This window comes from Sesamum indicum, linkage group LG13, assembly GCF_026168435.1.
Source record: "Sesamum indicum cultivar Baizhima isolate 11 linkage group LG13, ASM2616843v1, whole genome shotgun sequence".
Lineage (NCBI taxonomy): Eukaryota > Viridiplantae > Streptophyta > Magnoliopsida > Lamiales > Pedaliaceae > Sesamum > Sesamum indicum.
The window spans coordinates 12,339,141-12,364,011 of NC_142669.1; the positions used below are offsets into that span (position 1 = coordinate 12,339,141).

The 24,871-nt window shown below is 32.7% G+C and overlaps 1 protein-coding gene and 2 pseudogenes across 1 annotated transcript; all 3 read right to left on the reverse strand.

The window, feature by feature from the left end:
* Positions 1 to 8,603: 8,603 nt before the first annotated feature.
* LOC105176786 (2-methylpropanoate--CoA ligase CCL4-like) lies at positions 8,604 to 10,613 on the reverse strand. The gene has a single exon (XM_011099691.3). It carries the CDS (start codon positions 10,427 to 10,429, stop codon positions 8,777 to 8,779), a length of 1,653 nt encoding a protein of 550 aa, XP_011097993.2. The 5' UTR covers positions 10,430 to 10,613; the 3' UTR covers positions 8,604 to 8,776.
* Positions 10,614 to 15,338: 4,725 nt separating this feature from the next.
* Positions 15,339 to 16,604, reverse strand: LOC105177044 (nuclear pore complex protein NUP54 pseudogene; annotated as a pseudogene).
* A 5,628-nt stretch (positions 16,605 to 22,232) lies between these two features.
* On the reverse strand, positions 22,233 to 24,021 carry LOC105176785 (2-methylpropanoate--CoA ligase CCL4 pseudogene; annotated as a pseudogene).
* Positions 24,022 to 24,871: the final 850 nt, after the last annotated feature.

Consider the following 24,871-nt stretch of genomic DNA (forward strand, 5'->3'; position numbering starts at 1 on the left):
GGAGGATTTAGATTAAGTTTTAATTTTTTTTCAATTTTGAAATTAAATAATATTTTATATTAAAATAATATTTTTTCTAACTATTCATAATATTTATTACATTCCATTATCTCATATTTATTCAATCAATTGAATTCATAAATATAATTAATTAAGATTTTATTAATTAATTTAATTATTTATTGTAATTCATTAAAATATATAAATTAAATTATTTATTAAAATTTATTACATTACTTAAATTATTTTTTAAAATTTATTATATATATAAATTAAATAATTTATAAAAATTTTATTACAAAATAAAAAATTAAGAATTGTTTTAGTAATTGTAATAAAAATATTATAAATCTAAACAAAAAATCATTTCTAATAACAATGCTAAAATAGTTCTAAACACTTATTCCTAAATAAGATTAACTGTTTCGAATACCAATACAAAAATACTTCTAAACACGTGTTCCTGAGTAAGGTTGACCATTTCTAAAGCAGTTACAGGAGATTGTTCCAACAAAAACCTGACCGTGCTTAATACTATTTCTAAAATTGACCACCAAATAATTCCAATGTCCGTTCCTAAATGTATCTCCAATACAAATAAAACAGTTTCAAAATTCAGGCATGAGTATTACAAAGATCACTCTAAAAATAACCCGAAATTAATTACATATGACCGTTCTAAATGTTATCCAATGCGTTCCAATTAATATATATATATATATATATATATATATTCAAATATAGTATTAGGAATGGTCACCATCAATGTGTTATGGCGACCATGCTAAATTGGAACGGTCCTTCACCAACCATTCCTAAATACTAGTAACGTCTCTACAGTGATGGTTTGTTAACCGTTCCAAAATTTGGTCCAAAATAATTTCTTCAATTTTGAACGATACCAAATGACAAAAAAAATCATTCCTAAATTGGTAGTGTTTTAGCCTATCTTACTATAAAAAGATATTTACTTTATAGTATATACTTTATAGAGGAAGTGATTTAATTGATTATCAATTTTCTTTTAACCTCTTTTACTCTTAAAATATTTGTTTATATGACAATTCCTTGAGTTGATTTTTTGTTTTTAAACTTATTTTTACAAACAAGTACTCCAACTAATTCTTATTTACAAGTGCTAAAAAATTTCTGAATACACTGAATCCTTTCAATTTTCATAAATCATTTTAATCATTTCGTGTTATATCATAAAAGGGTGTTTTTTATCTTTTAAATATAATATAATATGATGTGATGAACATAGTATTTAAAAGAAATTAATATGGGTAAATATGAATGTGAAATATAATTAATAGAAGTAAAGATGAACAATGTGAAAAGTAATTAGTCGGAATTAATAAATATATAATTTTATATTTTTCTCCTTAGACATAATACATTATAGGGTTAATTCCGTCTAATAAAAAATAAAAATTGAATTAAATACATTCATATTTTTATAAATATATAGATAGATATAGATATAAATATAAATATAGATAGATAATGCCATAATTACTTAAATTATATACTAAATAAATTCCCGTTCCTACTTTACACCCGCATCGAGTATGTCTGTCTCTTAATATTTATTACATTTGACTAATATTATTAAGTGAAATCTTTACTTTTTATAATTCAAAATACTTATATTAATTTATTATCTTAAACATATATATTTAATAATTCAATTTATATAAATATTTTATTTTAATTTATTTTTATATAAAATGCGTGACACTTATTAATATTACCTAATAATAAACAAAAAAGAATCTTACCACACTTTGTAACTAACGATATCATTTGAACACCAAACTCCAAAATGAGATGGAAGTCTGTGACAGGAGAGACAGAAATAGATGGTGGGTACAATTCACTGTTGAAAAGACGGCTAAGACTCAAACACAGTGACAAACTGACAGTGACAAGTTAAAGATAGAGACATCTTTCTTATCTTTTAGGGACGTGCATACAGTTTTACCAAATCAAATTCTACCCCTATTTCGATTTATCGAAATTTTTGAATTTTATGTTGGGATAAATAGTAATTTATTCTCTTGTGATATTGAAAATGAGTATATTATCTCCCCTTATAAAAAAATATAGCAATTTATTTCCTTATACTTTTTAAAATGAAGCAATTTATCTCCTTATATAGGCAGATAAATTGCTTCATTTTAAAAATCATAGAGGGATAAATTATTGTATTTTAAATCGCTATTTATTTTTTCATAAGAGGATAATTTGCTCATTTGTGATATCACAAGAATATTACTTGTATTTTTTCCTTTATATTGGTGTATTGAATATTTTTTATTCGATAAAGTATCGAAAATATTTTGGTTTGGTGCGGTAAGTTATAGAAATTATCGAATTTTTTTTAACACAAATGTAAATGTAAAAACTTATAGAACAAATGACCCGATACATGAAATCGAATCCAAACAAGTTCAATAGATATATCATCTAAAAATAAATCCTTTACATCAATACAATTAATATTCGAATTATTCTAATTAATAAATAATTTTTTTTTGTATGGATTAGGTTTGATCAAATCGAATCAATTAAAGAGCGAGTGTATCGTACTTGTTATGTAATTAATATTTTTCTTGAACTGTACATCAATCATACGATAAGTGTATTACATTTATTGTATAATTTGTTCAAGTTTGATGAGTTGGGGCCAAACTAGAATTTTCCTTGTTAAAATTCAACACATTAAATATCAGAATGTTGATAAATATGAGGGAAGAAAAAGAAATATGAAATTTGAGAGAGAGAGAGAGAGAGAGAGAGAGAGAGAGAGAGAGAAATAGAGAAATAAAGGTTGAGAAAAAGGAAAAAAAAAATCTGCTGAAATTAATTTAAAAAATGAAAAATGGGAGACCAAAAAAAATAAGATGTCAAAGAGGTACTTTTCAACTATAGTAAGACATAGATAACAAAAATTAGATTTAAGCTCAGGTTATTAATTAAAACAACAAAATTTATATTTTTATAGTTTTTATTATTTATTTATTATATTGATATACATATTTATATATATTTTATAAAAAAAATTTGGTACTCGGTTCAGTACGATAAATTCATATAAAAAACCGATACTGGACCAAATATCAAAACTTTTAAAAATCTCATGTCGAATATCGAATAAAAAATTTTTAGTTTGTTATTCAATATATATTGAGATTGCAGTTTTGATTCGATCGATAAATAAAATTGTGAACACCTTATTATGTTCTTTTTTTTTTTTTCTCAACAGTGGAAACCACTTTATTAAAAAAAATACATTTATTTTTTAATTTTAGTACGAACATACTTAGCACCACGCATCTCGATCTACTTTTTGTTCTATTTATATTTTAATTTCGTAGTATAGAAAAAGAGTTGTTTCAAGAAAATACGGAAAAATAAAAAGATCATAAATAGTATTTGGTCAATATTTTTTCCGTGGCTCTATTTATTAAGGAAAAAAAAGTGTTTGAAAAAAAATAGATCGTACCGAACCTAATTAAGAGATTAGGTAAGTTAGAACCTAATCGCGTGCATAGTAGGAAAAGAACACGCGAGAACAATATTGAGAAAGTTTGACAATAGTTCTTCTATATTTAAAATAGTTAGATAATAGAGAAAAAAGTATGAAGGTAGTGAGAATTAGAGTAGCAAAAGTAGTACTTAGAGTATGCAATATTAGTACTTGTAAATATTTTTTAATTGTATGATTTTATATAAATCGTTGAACTATAAATGATCGAACGATCATCATGAATTCATACATACCAGTGTTCAAATAGGATCGTGGCCGGATTGATACGACTAGATTAGGAAAGGCGTAGATCTTGGCCATTTTGTATATTATTAATTAAGACGTTTGGGGACATCAATTTCAGATAGCATTATATAGCCCAACATCAATTAAACACGAGTATATTATTTTTTTTATTTTAAAGATTTATTATTTTAAATATATTACACTTAGATTCCTCTAAAAATATGAAATTATACTTTTTTCTAAAAAATTTAAAATTGTACTTACACCTCTAAAAATACATTTTTTTACACCCAAGTCTTTTCGTTACGATTTAGATAAAAAATGCTGAATATGTTATAAAAAAAAGTTATATAAATTTTTAATTTTACCTCTTATTTAATATTCTCATATAATAATTTTATACTAATAAAAAAAATTATAATGATATTAACCGCACTCCACATATAAATATATTATATTTTATCCTTTTATAAGTACAAAAATATACATGAAAATATTAAATGAGGGGCAAAATTAAAAATTTATGTAGTTTTGTTTGTTAACGTTAATATTTTTCGTCCAAACCCTAATGAAAGAATGACAGATGTAAACGAAAGTTTTTCGAAAAGGGTATAAATGTAATTTTAAAACTTCTTTTTTAAAAGAAGTTTAAGTATAATGAACCCTAATTTTTATTTATAGTATATTGCTGGCATATACTACGAGAATATGGATTGTTTTCTTTATTATAGTAGAGTCAACTTAAAATTATAATAAATTTATACTATCGATCATAATCAAATAAATTAATATAAAAAAATTAAATTTTAGTCATAATTAATTAGTATCTGTTATAATTTTAATTATATCTAAAGCATTCACTATTATCATGGTTTGTACGCCTTAGCTATGTTTAGAGCGTCCGTCGTGATTTTTAACTATAGTTATATTTTGGTTTCGTCTAATTAAATAATATCCAATAATTATTACGAAGCAGTTAGTTATTAAGTTCATGAGATCAAAAATGCTATTTTTTAAAGTTATGAAATCAAAAGTAAAAGTCCTGTAACTAATGGGATTAAAAGTGAAAAGGTCTTTTTTTAAAATACTCAAAAACAAAAAATACCACAAATCAAAAATATTATTTTTTAAAAATTACGGCAGTAAAAATAAAAACCTCGTGACCGATGAAAACCCAAAAATAGAAATATCTTAATTTACATAATAAAAAATGTTAGTTTCTCATAAAATACCCTTTCAAACTCTTGAATATATATACGAGTAAAGTACAAAAGATTAATGGATGACAGGATTGAGTAGACGCATGATAATGTTTCCCTATGTTTGGTGGGACACAAGTTAGAATCAACGTACCACGTTGATTAATTAATCCCATGTTTACTTGATTGGGTGCAGTACTCGACAAAATCTGTCCATCTCCATAATAAAACAAAATGTAAAACGTACGTTGTCAGCTTCGAAGCTTTCTCCCATTCGTCTTGCCCTTGTCCTTTTGCGGCCTTGGGATGGGTCAGATTTACCTGTTAAACGTTTGTTGGATGTATGAACACGTACACAATGATATAGACATTGTGGAGGGCTGAGTACAATTTATCTCTTATAATACGTAGAAGTAGAATGAATAAATGCTTTTTGTGAAAAAAGAATTAGCAAATTACTCTATGTGTTTTTTCAGTACACCCTTATCAATAATTTAGATAAGAGGATCGATTGCTTCATTTTTCAAATCATAGAGAGTAATTTGCTATTTTATTTTTATAAATTTTTTTTACTCATTTCTCATATCACATGAGGGTAAATTATATTTTTTCCCATTGTGATGTGGTTGTGATTATGATTAAGGAATGCAACGGGAATTTTACTTCGGCATAACAATACATCGAGTGAAATTAAATCTAGAGTGAGAATTTTTTTTTTGAGGGAGTGGGTTATGTATTGTTTAATCAATGAATAGCGACATGGTGCAAAAAATAATATTTTGAGTGTTTTTATTGTGGTGTTGGAAGTTATGTAATATGGTAAGGTGTATGTATTTATTGTATAACTTATATATTTAAATTACTTTTTTACTCTTATAAATAAACGGACAGTTTCAATATACACATCACATTGTGATATAAAAATAATTCAAAAGTTTAAAATTATACTATGTGGTACCGATACGACTATATTATATTTTTGTAAAATTAAAGTGCATGATATTTAACACCATAAAGTAAAGAACAAAATTAACATGAGAAGTATATACATATATATATATAAGAGTGAAATATATAAACTAATACATTATATTAATAAAAATAAATAAAGAAAAAAAATGCTAACTTATCAATTACTGTAAATTTTGAAAAGTTAAATAAGTTAGTGATTTTATAATGAAAGAAATTTGTTACTTTACAAAAAATTGGTGCGACTCAGCCATATGACTGTACATTTATGATTTTTTCTTAATGCAATTTACCTTTACCGGAAAAAATTGGTGTGACCGTGTCATTAGCTATTGTTTGTAAGTGTGGAGGGGTTTTTCTTTTTATATTAGTATAGGTATAGTACTGGTAATTTATAAAGTGGTATAACATGACTAAGGCAATTGGCCTAAGTCCGATACAACATAGCCACCATTAATCAAACTAAGTACCCAATATTTTTCGATAATCTCAAAGATTACAATTTTTGCCATCTGAATCCACTACTCGATGCTTCTCTCTCACCTAACTTCACCATATTTTATTTTTCTCACAAACTTTCATATTTTTAATAAACTCACAATTATAATTTATTTGTTCTCTATCACCTCATTCCACATTTTCTTTTTCTCATGAACCTCTTTCTTTCTCATTTCCCACCCCACAATTATATTTTTTTTTATTTTTTTTCACTTCATCTCATACCTCATGTTTTTTATATGCTCATCAAAACTGCATGGGGCGGATTAATTATTTAATAAAAAATATATATAATAATTAATTAATATTAAATTTATAATAAAATTATGAAAAAAAAAGATGCATGAAAATTTCAAAAGAAAAAATAAAATAACAATCAAAATATAGTGAAGGAGTGAAAAGATAGATGAATAAAAAAAATTAAATTGAATATTAAAAAAATAGACAAAAAATAAAAAAAGAAGACGATAAAAATATGTTCTCTCTTAATATATAATATAAATATATGAATACATAACTTATCAAAATTAATTTTTCCTTAATAATTTTTAATGATTTTAAATATGCATGAATAAATAAATATTACAAATAAATATACTTAAAACAATTATATTTACTAAGAGTGAATAGTAATTTACCCCTCTATAATATTGAAAATGAGCACATTACCCCTCTATGAAAAAAATACAGCAATTTACTTCCTTATACAGGGAGGTACATTGCTTCATTTTAAAAATCATAGGGGGTACATTGTGGTACTTTAAAAAATACAAGGAAGTAAATCACTATTCATTATTTCATATAAGGATAATTTACTTACTTACAATATCACAAGAGGGTTACTTGTATTTTTTTCTATTTAATAATGACCACATATTGTACCTACCAAAATAGTCATTCTAACAATCAAAACTTTATAAATAGTATAGATGTACATAAATAATTTAGTGCAAAAAAGAAAGGCAATTACCGAATTGAGAAATTGAATATTAAAATAAATATAAATTCATCTTTAATAAAATAAAAACAAATATAATATAATTTAAAATAATATATCCAATCATTGATAGAACATGTGCCATGTCTTTGAGTCCTTAAAAGTTTGTCGTAAGGGATTTTTTATTTTATTTAATATATATTTATTATGTGAATAAGTTTTTTTTAAACATAAAAAATAAATATCATTTCATATACAAAACTTGTATATATTAAATATAATAAAAAATGTAATAGAATTTGGAATAAAAATTCAATTCAAACTTCAAATTTAACATTCTCGTTAGTCAAATCTTACTATATTTGTTGATATTAACAAAAAATACTGAATGAAAAAATTGATATTTATCCTTAAAATTAACTTATTGTAAGTCAAACAAATTTTTTCGGCCTAAACTACCCTTATAACAGTAAATATATATCTCTTCATATGCATTAATGTATGAAGATGTATGAGGATAATTTGGTCAGCAAAAGATTTATTTGACCTGTTATAAGTGATTAATAAGTCAATAAATATAAATTTTTTTCTAATTCTTTTATTAATATCAACAAATCCGATAAATTTCGACTAACGTAGAGACTTATTTGCCAGACGAATGCAAACCTCAAGATTGTAAATATAATTTTCCAAATTATAAGAATTTACGTGTGATGGGTGTCCACAATAACCCCCTATGAAATGACAAGAGTACCCTTCATTAAGGGCATTGGGGTCCTTTTGCTACAGGATCCGCGCCTTTTGTAATGGGCGGGTCGCGGAGGACTCGACCCGGTTCGAACAGCCACCTGGAAGACCCGGACAATCGAAATCGTCCAATCAGGACGCGAGCCAGTAGGATAAGGCCACGTGGTCCAGTCAACAGTGTCCAGCTGCGCTCTATAAATAGACCCCGAAACGCCGTTATAAAGGTAACTGTTCAGCATTTATTGTGATCGAACTTTGAGATAGCTCACTTTTCTCTCGATCAACCTAACTTGAGCGTCGAAGGATCATTGTCGGAGACGTGCCCGACGAGCTCACAGTTCTTGTTTTATTCTCAGGGAATCCAAAATCTGGTCTTGGAAGAGTTAGCTGTCTGAGTTGAGATCGTTTCACGAGATCGCTGAATTCGACCCGAATCAACGTGCAATTACATTAAATTTTTGGAGAGGGGGTATAATTATCCTATTTAATATGTATATAGCATGCTTATATTCCAAAAAAAGGTTAAAATACAGAATTTCCCAAAACAGATTAAAAAAAAAAAAAGAAAACGTAAAAATCATGTATTTGATTTTAGGTGTCGATTATTAATAACACAAGAATACAGACACACAGAGGTGAGCTGACTCACTACATCCGACTCGTTCTGGTGGATCCCATTGCTTTGGCCATCTCTCTAAGTACAAACTTCTGTATTTTTCCGGTGGAAGTTTTCGGCAGCTCCTCCTTGATCACCACCGTCTTCGGCACCATGTAGTGCGGCAGTTTTGACCGGCAAAACGCCACCACCTCCTTCTCCGTTGGCTTCTCCTTCACCCCTTCTTTCAAGCTCAGGAAGGCACACGGGGTTTCGCCCCAGAATTCGTCTGGCCGCGCTACCACCGCCGCCTCGTTCACAGCCGGGTGGGTGTACAGAATCGATTCTACCTCCACGCTGCTCAGGTTCTCCCCACCGCTGATGATGACGTCCTTGGATCGGTCCTTGATTTCCAGGTACCCGTCGGGTTGCATCACCCCGACGTCGCCGGTGTAAAACCAGCCGTTTTTCATGGCTTTCGCTGTGGCCTCCGGGTCTTTAAGGTATCCAAGCATTACACAGCTTCCTCTCAGTACAATTTCACCTAAAGTTTTTCCATCTCGTTTCACACTCTTCCCTGATTGGGGATCGATCACATCAACTTCCGCCATTCCTGGAGTTCTGACTCCCTGTCGTGCTTTTATTCTGGCCTTCTCTGCCGCCGGAAATTTGTTCCATTTCTTCTTCCATGTGCAGCAAACCACCAGCCCTCCCGTCTCTGTCAGCCCGTATCCGTGACTGACGACGAACCCGAGCGACTCGGTTCGCAACAGCACCGCCGCGGGCGGCGGCGCTCCTGCTGTCATAATGTAGACCGGCCTTTCCAGGGGCTTTCCATCGGGGACATTCGTCAGCATGTTGAGCACCACCGGCGCTCCGCACATGTGGGTCACTTTGTATTCCCGTATGGCGGCGTAGATTGCGGCGGTGTCGAATTTGCGGAGGCAGACGTTGGTTCCGCCGCAGGCCGCCATTCCCCAGGTGTAGCTCCACCCGTTGGCGTGGAACATCGGCAGAGTCCACAAGTAAACGGGCTCTTTTGGGACTGACCATTCGATCAACGAATCCAAGGTAACGATGAAAGTTCCACGGTGGCTATGAACGACCCCTTTCGGGGACGAGGTGGTGCCGGAGGTGTAATTCAAAGTCAAAGGTTCAAATTCACTCTCGGGCCGAACCCAATCGAAATTCGCATCGCCATTTAAAATCATCTCCTCGTAGTTCCCGTACATATCGCTTTTCGATGACGGGATTCCCGATTCACCATCATCTACTATAAGGATAATCAAAGGCCTCTCAGAATTAGCTGGGAACAAAGATAGAGCTTCAAGTATAACAGATTCCGACTGATAATCGACGAAAACTAGCTTCGACTGGGCATGGCGAAGGATGACGGAGATCGTGCGGGAATCGAGGCGGAGGTTGACTGTGTTGAGCACGGCGCCGGCCATGGGGATGGCGAAATGGAGCTCGTACATAGCAGGAATGTTGGGGGCAACCACAGAAACAACGTCGCCCCGTCTGATGCCTAAAGATGAAATGGAAGACGCCATTTTCAAGCACCTGAGATAGGTTTCGGCCCATGTATAGGTGGTGGACTTGTAAATGATGGAAGGGCAGTCGGCGTACACAGTGGCAGCTCTCTCCAGGAAACCGAGGGGCGTCAACGGGCTGGAATTGGGAGGACTTGGCTTCAGTTGATCCATGGGAGATGGGGATGAGGTCGCAGAGTTGGCTGGTAATGGGTGTGTGTAGATAACTTAATGTGATAAGAGTTTGAATATTCTTTCAAACACGTCGTTATGCTATCGGACTCCAGAACTAAGCACGCTATTAGTGTTTCGTGTAAACCTCCCAGGCGAATGCCAATCAATTTTACACGCGCGACCTCTATATATTAAATTTGTGCGGATAGGTATGTCTTCTTTATGTGCATATAATAAAAATAAAAATATTAATTTAAGTATATTATTGATATAATAAAAAAAGAGATAATTATTTTTTTTCTCCTTTGAACTTTGGTGTAATTATACGTATACTTAATGTCGTTTGAAAAATTACTTTTAACACACCTGAGGTTTATTTCTGTCTAATAAAGAAGTCCTTTTTGTTAGACAAAATTTATTAAACTTGTTGATATTAACAAAAAAAATTGAATAAGAATTTATATTCATTATTGATTGACTTACCGACTTGTTTCAGGTGAAACAATTTCTTTTCAAATTAAAATATCGTTATAATGGTGAAACTATACTTTCTCACATCCATTAAAGCGTAAAAATGCATGAGTGTAATTACAGGGGGTCTACATGTAATTGCACCAAACCTCAAGAGAGGTAATGTAATTATCCCTAAAAAACACTAGCATAATGATATCACAAACTACTATTTACTAATCAAACTTATCTTTTCCTTTTATATTAACTAGCCATCATGATACGTTATCCTTGCGTGTATTTGATAAATAATTTTTATGCTTTAAATTATATTTTAAATAACTGTGAAGTATATGAATCAACAAATAGTTTGGGTAAGTTAATTCCGAGATATTTGGACCTAGCTTTTCACAAGTCCCGAAGAAGGAACCTACAAAAAATACGTTAGCGTTCCAAATGTCCAAGTGAATAAATGATGGAAAAAGTAATAAATGTGATTGAAAAAATGCATAATAGGTAGTAGTAACTGAGTGTCCTAGTGTTACAAGTGAAAGTGTTTTTGTGTGTATTGTAACATTCACAAATTTTTAATTTATAATTGTGGGATTAATTGATAAATATTTGTAAAATTTAGTTAAGTAGTAAATAAATTATATGTTATAATTAAAATATAATAAAATTTGAATAGAGTAAATTCTAATTTATTATAATATTTGAGAGCAAATTTTGTTAGTTAGGAAATTTCGAGGAAGTAGTAGGCCAAGCTTTAGGTGATCAATGGGCTTCAAAAGAGGTTCGATTGAGCGTAGTTCATCTACTATGCATTCTATTAGATCAACTAGGGGAGTTAGACAGAGTTATAGCAGGGGGTTAGCTTTCACTCCAAGTTGTTCTATTTATGGGAGACGACTTTTGGGATAGTGTTGGGGAGCAGGTGCTATACCCAATATTAGTTTGTTAATATTTTTTAGATGACATCTTGGTGTACTCGAAGAATATAGAAGAGCATGAGCAACATTTGAGGATAGTATTACGAATTTTGAAATAGAAGGAGTTGTATGCTAAATTAAGCAAATGTGAATTTTAGGTAAATCATGTAGTTTTTCTTGGGCATGTGATATCTGGTGATGAGGTTATGCTTGACCCTTCAAAAGTGAAAACTATTATGGAATGGAGAGTACCAAAGAATGCAACTGAAGTTCGAAGTTTCTTAGGACTGGCTGGATATTATAGGAGATTTGTTCAGGGATTCTCCATAATTGCTGGTCCTGTGACAAAATCACTGCGGAAGAGAGTAGCATTTCAGTGGACTGAATAGTGCCAACAAAGCTTTGATGAGTTGAAGAAACTTCAATTTTGATTTTGCCTTTGGTGGCCGTGGATATGTGATTTATACAGATGCCTCTCAATAGGGTTTGGGATGTGTGTTAATGCATAACGAAAAGGTAATTGCTTATGCACCTCTCCAGTTGAGGACTCACAAGTTAAATTATCCCATACATGATCTGGAGGTCATTGCAAATGTGCATGCATTAAAAATTTGGATACAATATTTGTACGGAGAAAAATTTCAAATCTTTACTGACCATAAAAGTTTGAAATATATCTTGACACAGAAGGAATTGAATTTGCGATAAAGGAGATGGATAGAACTATTGAAGGTTTACGATTGCGCTATTGATTTCCATAGAGAAGACGAACGTGGTAGTAGATACTTTGAGTAGAAAGAGTTCAAGTACATTAGTCAATTTGGGGAGTAAAAATTGAACATTGCTACTGGAGATAAAATCTATTATGAAATTGGAGATTGATCAGGTAACAGGTTTGTTGGCAACCTTGCAACTTAAGCCAGACTTTGAACGGGTAAGTTAGTTAAATTTTGGGGGCGAAATTTTATTAGGAATTGTAACATCCACAAATTTTTAATTCATAATTGTTGGATTAAATGGTAAATATTTATGAAATTTAGTTAATTAGTAAATAAATTATATGTCGCAATTGAAATATAATAAAATTTGAACGGAATAAATTGGAGCTCATAATATTTGGGAGCAAATTATATTAATTAAGAAATTAAAAAGAAGATAACATTAATTATTAAAAAAATTAAATAAAATAAAAAACTAACTAATAAAAAAGGAGGTGGGCAGCTGCACGTGCTGCCACCCACCACCCTACCCGCTTTACAATCTCAATTCACACACACGCAATCACAATTTCAATTTTCACACACACGCAATCACAATTTCAATTTTCACACACACACTCACTTACTCATACACAGCTGAAGAAAAGTTGAGGTATGAAATTTTCGTTTTAATTTTTATTAATTTATATAATTATATAATTTAATTAATCAGTTTATTACTATAGTTTATATTGATCGATGTATTTTTTAATCATAATATTTTATAAGTTTGACTATTTAAATTAATGTTGAATTAAATATCCCTATTAATTTAAAAATATTATAATTGGGCAATTAAATTATTAGATTTGATAGAATTAGTCATTATTATAGTTAATTTATTCTATTCCATTGGATCTATTAGCCAAATATGTAATTATATGTATTGATATTTAATCTATATAGTAACGATAAATTAATAGAAAATTTATACAAATATTCGAAACTTATATTTAAGAAATACTAGGAAAATTGTGTTTGAGAAATATGATGGCTATTAGAAAGAAAATAAAATTCTCGTGATAATTCAATTTAAGGATGTTATTAAAAATGATAGTGTTAAATATATAAGGGGTTTGATTAAATGAATTCTTATGAGTTAGTTGATAAATTAAACATATTCTCGAAAAGTTAAGGTATGAATATTATATAATGTTTTATTTAGATTTTATGATATTTATATATATTGATTATATGTATGATATATTTATTTTTGTATTATTATATATATATATATATTAATTGCTTATATATTTAACCTTGAACTTGAATTTATATCTAATGGACATAGTATATTAGTTGTTTATATATTTGATTGTGGACTATTTTTTAGTTTACCTTGATATCCGTAAAATTATTAATATGTGTTTATACGTGGTTATAATGTATGGATGTAAGAAGAATGATAATGTGATCATACAATCGATGTGCAAATGAAATCAAACGAAAAAGTTATTAACAAAAAAATAATTATTAAATAGAAGTGAATGTTGAAGTTAACAATGTGATGTGTGACTTGGAGGGGGCATACTGCAATGGTTTATGACGACATGATTAATGTCGAGCTGTGTGTTGTCATTGATCAGTGGAGATGATGTGACATATCACACGAGTTGTGTACTGTGTGATATGATTGGTGATGGGGATATCATACGAGCTATGTGGTACCAGTGTTGATGGGGTATGATACGAGTTGTGTGATACCAAGAAAAAAAAAGACGAAATATTGTGATTGAGATGAGAATGATAGCCGGTACAGCCATTGAGTAATGCACTCCAATTTAGTTAAGCAGGGCCCTAAGGAAAAAAAACTAAAATATCACTATTATATCGGAAACTGATATGTGATTATGAGCATTTGTGATTTCTTATATCTGCTGGTATTATTTGACGAATATTGGTTGATTGATTTGATTGTATTATGTTTGACTTGAAAAGTATATACGTATATATAAATTGCTTTACTATACCTACTGAGTAGGCAGCTCATTCTTTGCCACGTACTTTTCAAAAGATAGGACACACTGACTAGCCACATTAGACTTTGAGCTGTGCCGTTATTCTTATTAGGTGAGTTAGCCATGACATCTGAAGGCGGAACTTTTGGTTGTGTAGTTATTAAATATACTAGTCTTTTTATCGGAGTTGTATTTAAAATTTTATATTGTTGGCTGTTCCGCTATTTTCCTTTGAGCTTGTGCATATGAGTACATCCGGAGAGAATAAATATAAATTTTTGTAGTGCAGTAGGGGGTGCTACATGTATGAATGTAGAAAAAACGTTACTCTTTACCGAGGGGAGAGGGACCATTTTTATCGTACTCGTCCACTGCTGGCTGAGAGAGCCCATTCCCTTTGGGACTTAGATTTTGTTGGAGAAGATACAACCCAGCTTCCACGAGGGTCTTTCTGGTCCGTGTGTTTGAAAATTATAAGCCCTTTTAAACTTGTCTACTAAGCAGGTAGGATTCCCTCTATGGATATGGTCTCCCACCCTCTTTGTGAGGCTATTATAGGGCACTAGCCACACTCTCTAGAGCTTTAGCCTTCTATCGTGGCAGAGGTGCTCCTTTCTCTGAGTTGTTTGGTTGAGTTCTTTAAGTTTTCTCCCGGGATAAATTTGGCTGCTGCATGAGCGACCCTAGCTAATAGCCCCTCACGAGCTTTCTTGGGCCTTTCTGAGCTGTTTTTGGAAGAGAGGATGGAATTTGTCTTAATGTAGTTCACAGACATGTATAATTTTCTGGTCAACATGCAACAAATACTCTCGACCTATTTAGTTATAATGGAAAGAAGAGACGACAAAGAGATAGAGGGGAAAATACAAGGAAAAGGATGAGGGGGAGATGACTGTGTGAGATTGCAATTTGCAAGTGACTCTTTCCAGCTTTCACTCATTTCTCTATCTTCGGCCATTATGATTTCCATATCTCGCATGTCTCTCTTCAGCACATTTTCGAGTCTAGCAATAGCCTCTGTTTGCCGTTGCAAGACCTCCTGCATGTTAGCCAGACTTTGTTCATGAATTTTGGTTGATGCTGGCAAATAAACCGAGCCACCATTTAGCCCATCTGCTTGAAGGCGTGACAATGTGAGCAGATTCTGTACCCGTCTAGAACTTTCGCTCCAGATCCTTTTAACTGTCTGGTTATTGCAGCCAACTTCTCTGCTAATTCTACCTTTCCTTTCATTAGAGGAAGACGACTGCCTTTACCCTCCAATGCCTCTATTATTCTCATTATCGTTAAAAGACGTCTTTCAAGTCCTTGCTCTTTCTGTTGCATCCTTTGGATCCAGGGAAGGGTGTCAGCTTGAGAATGCCTTTGTGGAGTATCTTTACATTGCTCTGTGCCATCTTCAGTCTCTCAGAATCTGAGAGTATGACTTCATTGTGGAGCTTAAGTGGTGATTGTGTTATAGTATCTTAATTCTTTTTGCTTAGCAGGCTAGTACGCGATTCATTAAGCTTCCCTTGAGACACTGGGAAAGATCTTTAAATCCCTTCATAAGATGAGGCCACAAACGCCCTCGTTTGGAACTCTCCATGCCTTCTAGCTTTGCTATTGCCTCTGCCCACATAATATCAGATACACCGGCAGGCTTTATCCTGTATTGAGGTGACACTAAACCACAGATGCTTGAATGCATATTTAGGGTTCCTAGGCTCGTCCTTGTACGCATCTACAATCGCTCGAATATCACGATCCGCCAGGGAAAATGGGAGTGGAGCAACTCACGACATCTGAGTAGTCAACTGCGAGTTCACAAAATTCGTCGTCGGCAGCGCATTGTTAAATAGAGTTGGTTGCGCTTGCGATGCTGCAATGAATAACGTTGTAAAATCGAACGGACTTTGTTGTTGTTGAGGTTGAGGTGTCTGAAACAATGACGGGGTTAGCTGCTGCTGTTGGGGTTGGGATGGTTGCGAATTCGGTGTCGAAAAAAGTGAGCTGCCGAATGCTGGAGTTGAAGGTGCACCGAAGGCAGGGATGGAGGAAGGGTGGTGAGTGCAGCTGAGCAGGGTTGAGCTCCGAACATTTTTGGACGGTGGTGGAACCCTAGATTCGCGATTGGGATTTTTGAGTGGAGGTCTGTACTAATGCTGTTGCCGCTTGGGCCTTTCTGAGCATTGTTTTGTTTTTTTTGTTTTTCAAAAGTTGCCTGTGTCTAGGCGGGGGGTTTGGCGGACCCCTACCTGTTTTATTAACTCAGAAAAAATTATTGTGTACAATTGAAAAACAGTAAACAAAGAGTACTTACTCCTTTACAGTCAGACTTTTTAATCAATTTGCAACATCAATTAGTAATTCTAAAACACAAGGTTTATTTGAACCTAGAAAATAAAAAGAACTTTACCTGTAGTCGTGACCATCCTTTCTATTCGGTGGTCGGACTTGCTGTGTGGTGCTCCCTGCCAATCTCTCCCCCAATGCTCGACTAGAAGAAAATCCCAAAGTATCACACAAGTTCACCAGCAAAGGTAGGGAGTGCCTAGTTTATCAAGTCGGATAATACCTCGTAGTATTCCTGTAATGTCCTCCTGATACATAACTCGAGTCAATTGTTGGGAAGCGACGTCCTTCACAAGATGATCAGCCGCTTCATTACCCTCTCGAAAAATATGTCGAACGTTCGATCCTAATTCATGTTGGAGCTGCACAATGCGCACGATCAGATGCTGCACCTCCCACATCCCAAATGCTCGTGACTGTAAAAATTGAAGAACTACAGTAGCGTCCACCTCAACCACTATAGGGGCTAAACCGTGCGTCAGGACAAGCTCCAAACCACGGGGCTAAGCTTCTTGATGTATTGGATCCTCTCCAAGGCTTGAACCTGCTTTGCCCTTCGGCTCTAGAGACTCTCTTACTCATTGGGCCTCCTTTTGTGTTGGGCTTCCTGTTGGAATTTGCATAATTTTGGATATCAAGTATAAAGTATACAAATCAATACATTATAATTTTTTTAGAAAAAAGAAATGAGCTTAAGTTGTTATCAACATAATAAAGAACATAGTATTGTGGTGTTAAAATGATTCGAAATCACTTTTCTAGAAAAAAAAATAATTAAAGTTCTCTAATTAGGGGTATAGTAGTTATATTTAAAAATGGGTAAATTACATTACACCCCCGTCTTATACAGAATTAGCTGAAAACTCTCATCTACTATGAAATAGGCAAAAAAAATCCATATCTTATTGTAAACCCTACAAAAAACCTTTCGTTCCGTTAATAAGAAACGGAGAGTCCATTACATATACTAATTATGCAAAGACGAATGTTTTTTTTTTTTTTTATCAAATTTAATAATAAATGTGGTAGAAGATGACACTAATAGTCAATTCTGGCATTTATTATACTTTATTACAAAAATAAATGAGAAAAAGAAAAATGGGAACTTGTAATTTGGTGTTAGGTAATTATTATATTTATTAATAAAATTTGAAGTATCATTTAGTTTAAATATATTTTAATAAGTATATTTATTCTAGAATATATTAATTACCAAATAGCAAATACCAAAAAAGTGTCTCAAATTTCTTAAGTTATATTATTCACTATGAATAATATTTAAGTTAAAATTTATCATTATATGTATTTAACATAAAAGATTAATATTAAAACTTATCAGTAAATGTATTTAAACTGATAATAAGAAGGGTAAAATATACTTTGCTCCCCTGAACTATTCGTCATGTAACATTTATCCCACCAAACTAACAAATATAATATTTACCCCTTGGTTTGACAAAAATACTTCTCATGCCTTGAACAATTATATTATTTTCAATATATTTTAGTGTTTTGTATATTGTACCATTACCAATTTTTTTGAATTAATTTTTTTAAAAAGTGAAGAATTTATATTAAAAGTGGAGTATGAATTAATATATAGTATAGGCACAATAAATATAATATAACCAACAATTCATATATGCTTTTCAAAAGAAATATACAAATATATATATATACTTAACCAAAAGCTAAACATTTAAAAAGAAATGAATAAATACATTTTATCATATTTTTTTAAAGAAAATATGTTAAAAGATTGATATTTAATTATTTATTTTTATTTAAAAGAATAAATAGATAATAACTTAATTTTATCACCAAATTAATAAAATCTTTTCATGAATTTTTTTGTGTGTATTTATTGTAATCATTTATAAGTTAACTTTGAGTCTGTAACATAAATAAAATTTCAACTATTTAATTCACTAATTATATTTTATTATATTATAAATATAGATACTTTTTACAATTAAGAAAAAAATTAATTAAATTTAAAAATACAAAATTACTAAAAGAGAATTTTTGAACTAAATATATATAATATATAACAACAATATTGTCTAAAAATTTAATTGTGAAGGTAAGTGTTATATTTATTAATTTAGGGGGTAAGTGTTACAGTTCATAGAGGCATAGTATGTTTTACCATAACAATAACATTTTTATTCAATTTTAATTTTAGAAAAATAATTTAAAGCATAAAAAATTATATAATTTTTTCCCTTCTAATATTTTTCTTGGTTCTTTCCCTCCCCTGCCGCTGGCCCACCACAAAGTAACTAGCGACTCGTATAAGATATCGACGATTTTTCAATATAAAAAAGTCAGTTTTATTGGAACGGCTTTTGGAGCAGCTGTTTTATTAATTTGTAATAATTTTTGTAATGGGTAGCCCTATAGTAATTAAATGAGCTGTTACAAACTATTCGTAACGGCTTAATAAAAAGCCGTTACAATTTATAATGGTATTTGTACCTGCCTTTGGAGATCGTTACAAATCTACTGACATGAAAAAAAATAAATTTGGAACCGCTTTTATAGCGGCTCGGTAGAATTTAATTTAATTGTTATTATAACGGCCTTTGTAATATTCTTTGTAACGGTTGTGCTCGATATTTGGATCAATTTTTGTAATACTCTTTGTAATAATTATATTGTATCTATTTTGGCCATTGCATTTGTTATTACTTTTGTAACGACTTTTATTAACGGTTTTGAGAACGACCAAGTTCGAAATTGATAACTGTTTTACGCACAGTCTTTGTAACGGTCTGACGATTTTATCTATTGTTGGTGTATTACAAAAGCCGTTACAAATACATTTATAAAAATTATTGTTTATTTAATAAATTTTAATATTTATTTATTTAATATTATTTAATATTTTTTATAAAATTAAATAAATGAATTTAGATAAAAAAAAACACGTAATATAACAAAAAAATAATAATTTAATTATAAAAATAAAAATATTATTTTAAGATTAATTTTTTATAAAATACAAAAGAAATCCTAATTGAAATTATTAAAACCTGCTATTGCGTGTTCGTCGTTGCCGTTGGGTGCTGGGGGATCAATTGGAGGCTCGGGTGCTAGATGATCGGGCCAGGTGGGATCGATGCTTCTGATATAGCGCTCGAGTGCCAATATCCGACCATCTCGGTCGGGGCACTATAGCTGTGGTGGCGAGGGCGATGGAGCAGTCGGATTACTGGCCTGTGATGGTCTAGCAACTGCTGGGCCTTGGAGTCGAGACCGAATACTCGGCCGCTCTACCGGCTGCCCGCTACTGATATCCGGACTTGCTACTCATTCGGGGCCGTGGAGTGTTGAGACGATAATGAAGGCTCTTTATTGCTGTTGTGCTGTCTCTGGCGTTCCTTTATCATCCTTAAGAACATCTCTTGCGAACATGTTAAATAATTAGATTAAAACAATAATTTAAAATTAAAATAATAAATTACGTCAATTACTTTAATTACTTACTACGACATCCTCCACCTTTCGGGACGCTCCACTTGCCGTCCTCCTTCTTCTTGTAGATCTTCTGGAACACCTCCATTTGAGTGACAGGGCGTTCGAGTCGTATCTCCTGTTCAAAAATTATTTTAAAAAATGATTAGAAATATAAAAATTTAAATAAAATTACTAATATGGGTTAAAATACTTACCGTCTTACACTTACGTGCCCCAACTGATGACGACCCACGCGGTAGATGGTTACAGCTACTTCCGAGTTGATTACCCAACTGATTGATACAAGAAATTCTATTACATTCATTCAATCACTATGACAACAGATTCTAAGGGCTTAAATGGGTCTCAGAGCGTATAAGAAATACTGCTATCAGAGTGCTAACAGGGGGCAGATTCCATCTAACAGTTCATTGTCCTCGCTACATACTTCGTCTCCACTGGACAATACTTATGATGACCATATCTAATAACACAATCACCATTGGTCATATCCAAAATACAATCTTTTTATTCAAGTGACTGCACGATTCCTCAAGTTCGAGGACTAATCCCGTATTACCGAAATTGGGAATTCCAGTCATATTGACCAAGCCCTCAAGGCTTCTATATAACGATTCCTGCGAGTCAGTTTAGTCACTCGACTACCTTGCCAACCAACCAAATAAAATTGGACAGCCGACGTGTATCTCCTACCGATGAAACACGGTTGCTAGTCACTATAGGACTCTCAATGCACCACTCGAGGTCCTCGACCTGTAACGTTTCAGACCACCACTTAGAAATTAATTTCATTGCTGTCAAACCTATACACAGTCCAACTCCATGACTTTAAACTTCCAATCTACAAGCATTTTGCTTTAACATTGAAACACCATTCAATGTAAGTTAATAAGCACAACAAAATACTAATGCCTTTTGATGTACTCTTACTACATCCATCATTATAATATTATTTTGATAAAAATTGATAAATAAAAAACAGTCAATTCAATTATAACATTTTATTGTTAGATATATTTTTGCATATCTGGAATTTGATCTCATGTTGGTTTATCATTTCGGGTCTACAGGCACAGGCTGAAAATCCTGCCTTGGTTTAGGGATAACTACCCTACAACATCACTTTTCATGTTACAAGAGTAGGTTCTGAAACATAAGAATTTTGACATCATTTCATGTTACATACCAAAATTCTACCAAATTATGCATTTTTTCAAAATTTACTGTTCATTTAAGAATTTTTCAAAATTAGGTTTATCACCATTTTTCAACAAATAAAAAAAGATCACTAAAAACTTCTATTAGTGAGGAATCGAATTTCTCACGATAACTATGATGAATTTATTATTATAAAATAAATTTAAAATATAGGTTTTGAGTTCTAGTAAAGGACATTAAGTTGTCATAATGACTGTTCATAACAAAAATACTATTACATTTCTTTGGTAATAAGTAGATTCCTATTGTAACGACGGCATAAGCTTCATTGAGGACAAATTTGTTACTAGAATTAATACTATTTTGAGGAATCTGTTTTGTTATGAAATATATTTGTGATGAAAAGTTAAATTCGTTAGACGAACTTCTAACGTCGGTCTTTCCAACATAAAATTGGTAATGTAACGTCCAGTAACGAGTTTTTTTCTTTCTAAATTTGAAATTTGTTATAGTACTTTATGCTCATATCAATATTATAAGTAGAAACTTGTTTTTTTTTTTTTTTGTTTAAATAAAACAAACAAATAATTTGATGCAAATAAGTATACATATATTTAATGAAATAAAAATAATAACATAACTTAAAATAAAAAATTCAATCCAATACAACTTTTTTGCAGTCCCCTACAATTTCCCAGGAAAAGATAATTAAAAAAGCAGGTAAATTAGAAGTTGGTGGAACTATTACTTAAGAAACACGTCTTTATTTTAGTGTCGACATTAATAACACAAGTAATTCCAGCATTTTTTGGATTTGTACTAGAAATTATAATCCACACACACTCAGCTGCGTTGACTCTCTATATCCTGCTCCTCGTGATGGATCCCATTGCTTTGGCCAGCTCTCTGAGAACAAATTTCTGTATTTTTCCGGTGGAAGTTTTCGGCAGCTCCTCCTTGAACACCACCGTCTTCGGCACCATGTAGTGCGGCAGGTTTGACCGGCAAAACGCCACCACCTCCTCCTCCGTTGGCTTCTTGGTGACCCCTTCCTTCAAGCTGAGGAAGGCACACGGGGTTTCGCCCCAGAATTCGTCCGGTCGAGCCACCACCGCCGCCTCGTTCACAGACGGGTGCCTGTACAGAACCGATTCCACATCCACACTGCTCAGGTTCTCTCCGCCGCTGATGATGACGTCCTTGGATCGATCCTTGATTTCCAGGTACCCGTCGGGGTGTATCACCCCGACGTCACCGGTGTAAAACCAGCCATTTCTCATGGCTTTCGCGTTGGCCTCCGGGTTTTTCAGGTATCCGAGCGTTATACAGCTTCCTCTCAGTACAATTTCGCCTAAAGTTTTTCCATCTCGTGCCACGCTCTTCCCTGATTCAGGATCGATCACATCAACTGCCGCCATTCCCGGAGTTCTGACTCCCTGTCGAGCTTTGATTCTGGCCTTCTCAGCCGCCGGAAATTTGTTCCATTTCTTCTTCCAAGTGCAGCAAACCACCAGCCCTGCCGTCTCTGTCATCCCGTATCCGTGAGTGATGACGAACCCGAGCGATTCGATTCGGAGCAGCACCGCCGCAGGTGGAGGCGCTCCTCCTGTCAAAATATAGACGGGCTTTTCTAGGGGCTTTCCGTGGGGGACATTCGACAGCATGTTGAGCACCACCGGCGCCCCGCACATGTGGGTTACATTGTATTTGTGGATGGCGGCATAGATTGCAGCAGCGTCGAATTTGCGGAGGCAAACGTTGGTTCCGCCGGAGGCCGCCATGCCCCAGGTGTAGCTCCACCCATTGACGTGGAACATCGGCAGAGTCCACAAGTAAACGGGCTCTTTCGGGACTGACCATTCGATCAACGAATCCACGGCACCGATGAAGATTCCACGATGGCTGTGAACGACGCCTTTGGGCGACGAGGTGGTGCCGGAGGTGTAATTCAAAGTTAAAGGATCAAATTCACTCTCCGGGCGAACCCAATCAAAATCCGGATCACCATTCAAAATCATCTCCTCGTAGTTCCCATGCAGATGGCTTTTCGATGACCGGATTCCATATTCACCATCATCTGCCATAAGGACAATCAAAGGCCTCTCACAATTAGGTGGGAACAAAGACAGAGCTTCGAGTACTACAGATTCCGACTGGTAATCGACGAAAACAAGCTTTGACTGGGCATGCCGGAAGATGACAGAGATCGTGCGGGAATCGAGGCGGAGGTTGACGGTGTTGAGCACGGCGCCGGCCATGGGGATAGCGAAATGGAGCTCGTACATGGCGGGGATGTTGGGGGCAACCACAGAAACAACGTCGCCCCGTCTGATGCCTAAAGATGAAATGGAAGACGCCATTTTCAAGCACCTCTGATAGGTGTTGGCCCATGTGTAGGTTGTGGAGTTGTAAATGATGGAAGGGCAGTCGGCATAAACAGTGGCAGCTCTCTCCAGGAAATGGAGGGGCGTCAGTGGGCTGGAATTGGCAGGACTTGGCTTCAGCTGATCCATGCACGATGGGTTGAGGTTGCAGAGTTTGCAGGAAATGGCGAGTGTGTGGATAATTTAATGTGACGAGAGTTTGAATTTGTATGCAATCTTTTAAAAATAGGATGACGATCCAATCGGCTAAGTTATCATGAGGACCTTAGTTTCATCGATTGGATTATATTAAAAAAAAATGATTAATTCGAACCCTATTATATATCAATTGATTAAACCAAAACAAGAAAAACATAAAATCAAACTTGAAATTTTATAATTTTTATACAATTAGAACAAAATAGCAAGCATACATACAAGCTATACAAATATGCTACAAAAATCCTCAAGTTAGATACCATGTACGTAACATCTACGAATTTCTATACACAATTATTATTTATTAGTATCAAAATATAGATATTTGGTGCGATAATTTATGCTAATTTTTTTTTACCCTCTATATTTTTCTAAATTAACTAAAAAAAAAATCCTATAATTTGAAAATAGGCAAAAAGAAAAAAAAAACCCTCATGTTTTGTTAAACCCTACAACAAAAATTCTATCGTTAGGAATTGATGAACAGGTTGCACTTCTTTTTTTATTTTTATCTCTCTAAAAAATTAAAAAAAATTATATATTTATCTAAAAATATGAAAAAAATAAAAGATTAAATTAAAATCACAATACTAAATTTTAAAAATCTTAACAAATATGGATATTAATTAATTATAATACCATTATTAACTAACTTAGATATTATATTATTAAAAATATTAAATAAATTATATTTAAAATTATTACATTATAAAAATTATGCATTACTTTTTTATTCAAAGTTTTTCATTTTAAAATTTAAAATTGAAAAGAATAAAAAATAATTAAAACAACA

Bases quoted from the DNA above. Each gene is read 5' to 3' on its own strand.
- LOC105176786 (XM_011099691.3), bottom strand. From the start codon at position 10,429: ATGGATCAACTGAAGCCAAGTCCTCCCAATTCCAGCCCGTTGACGCCC.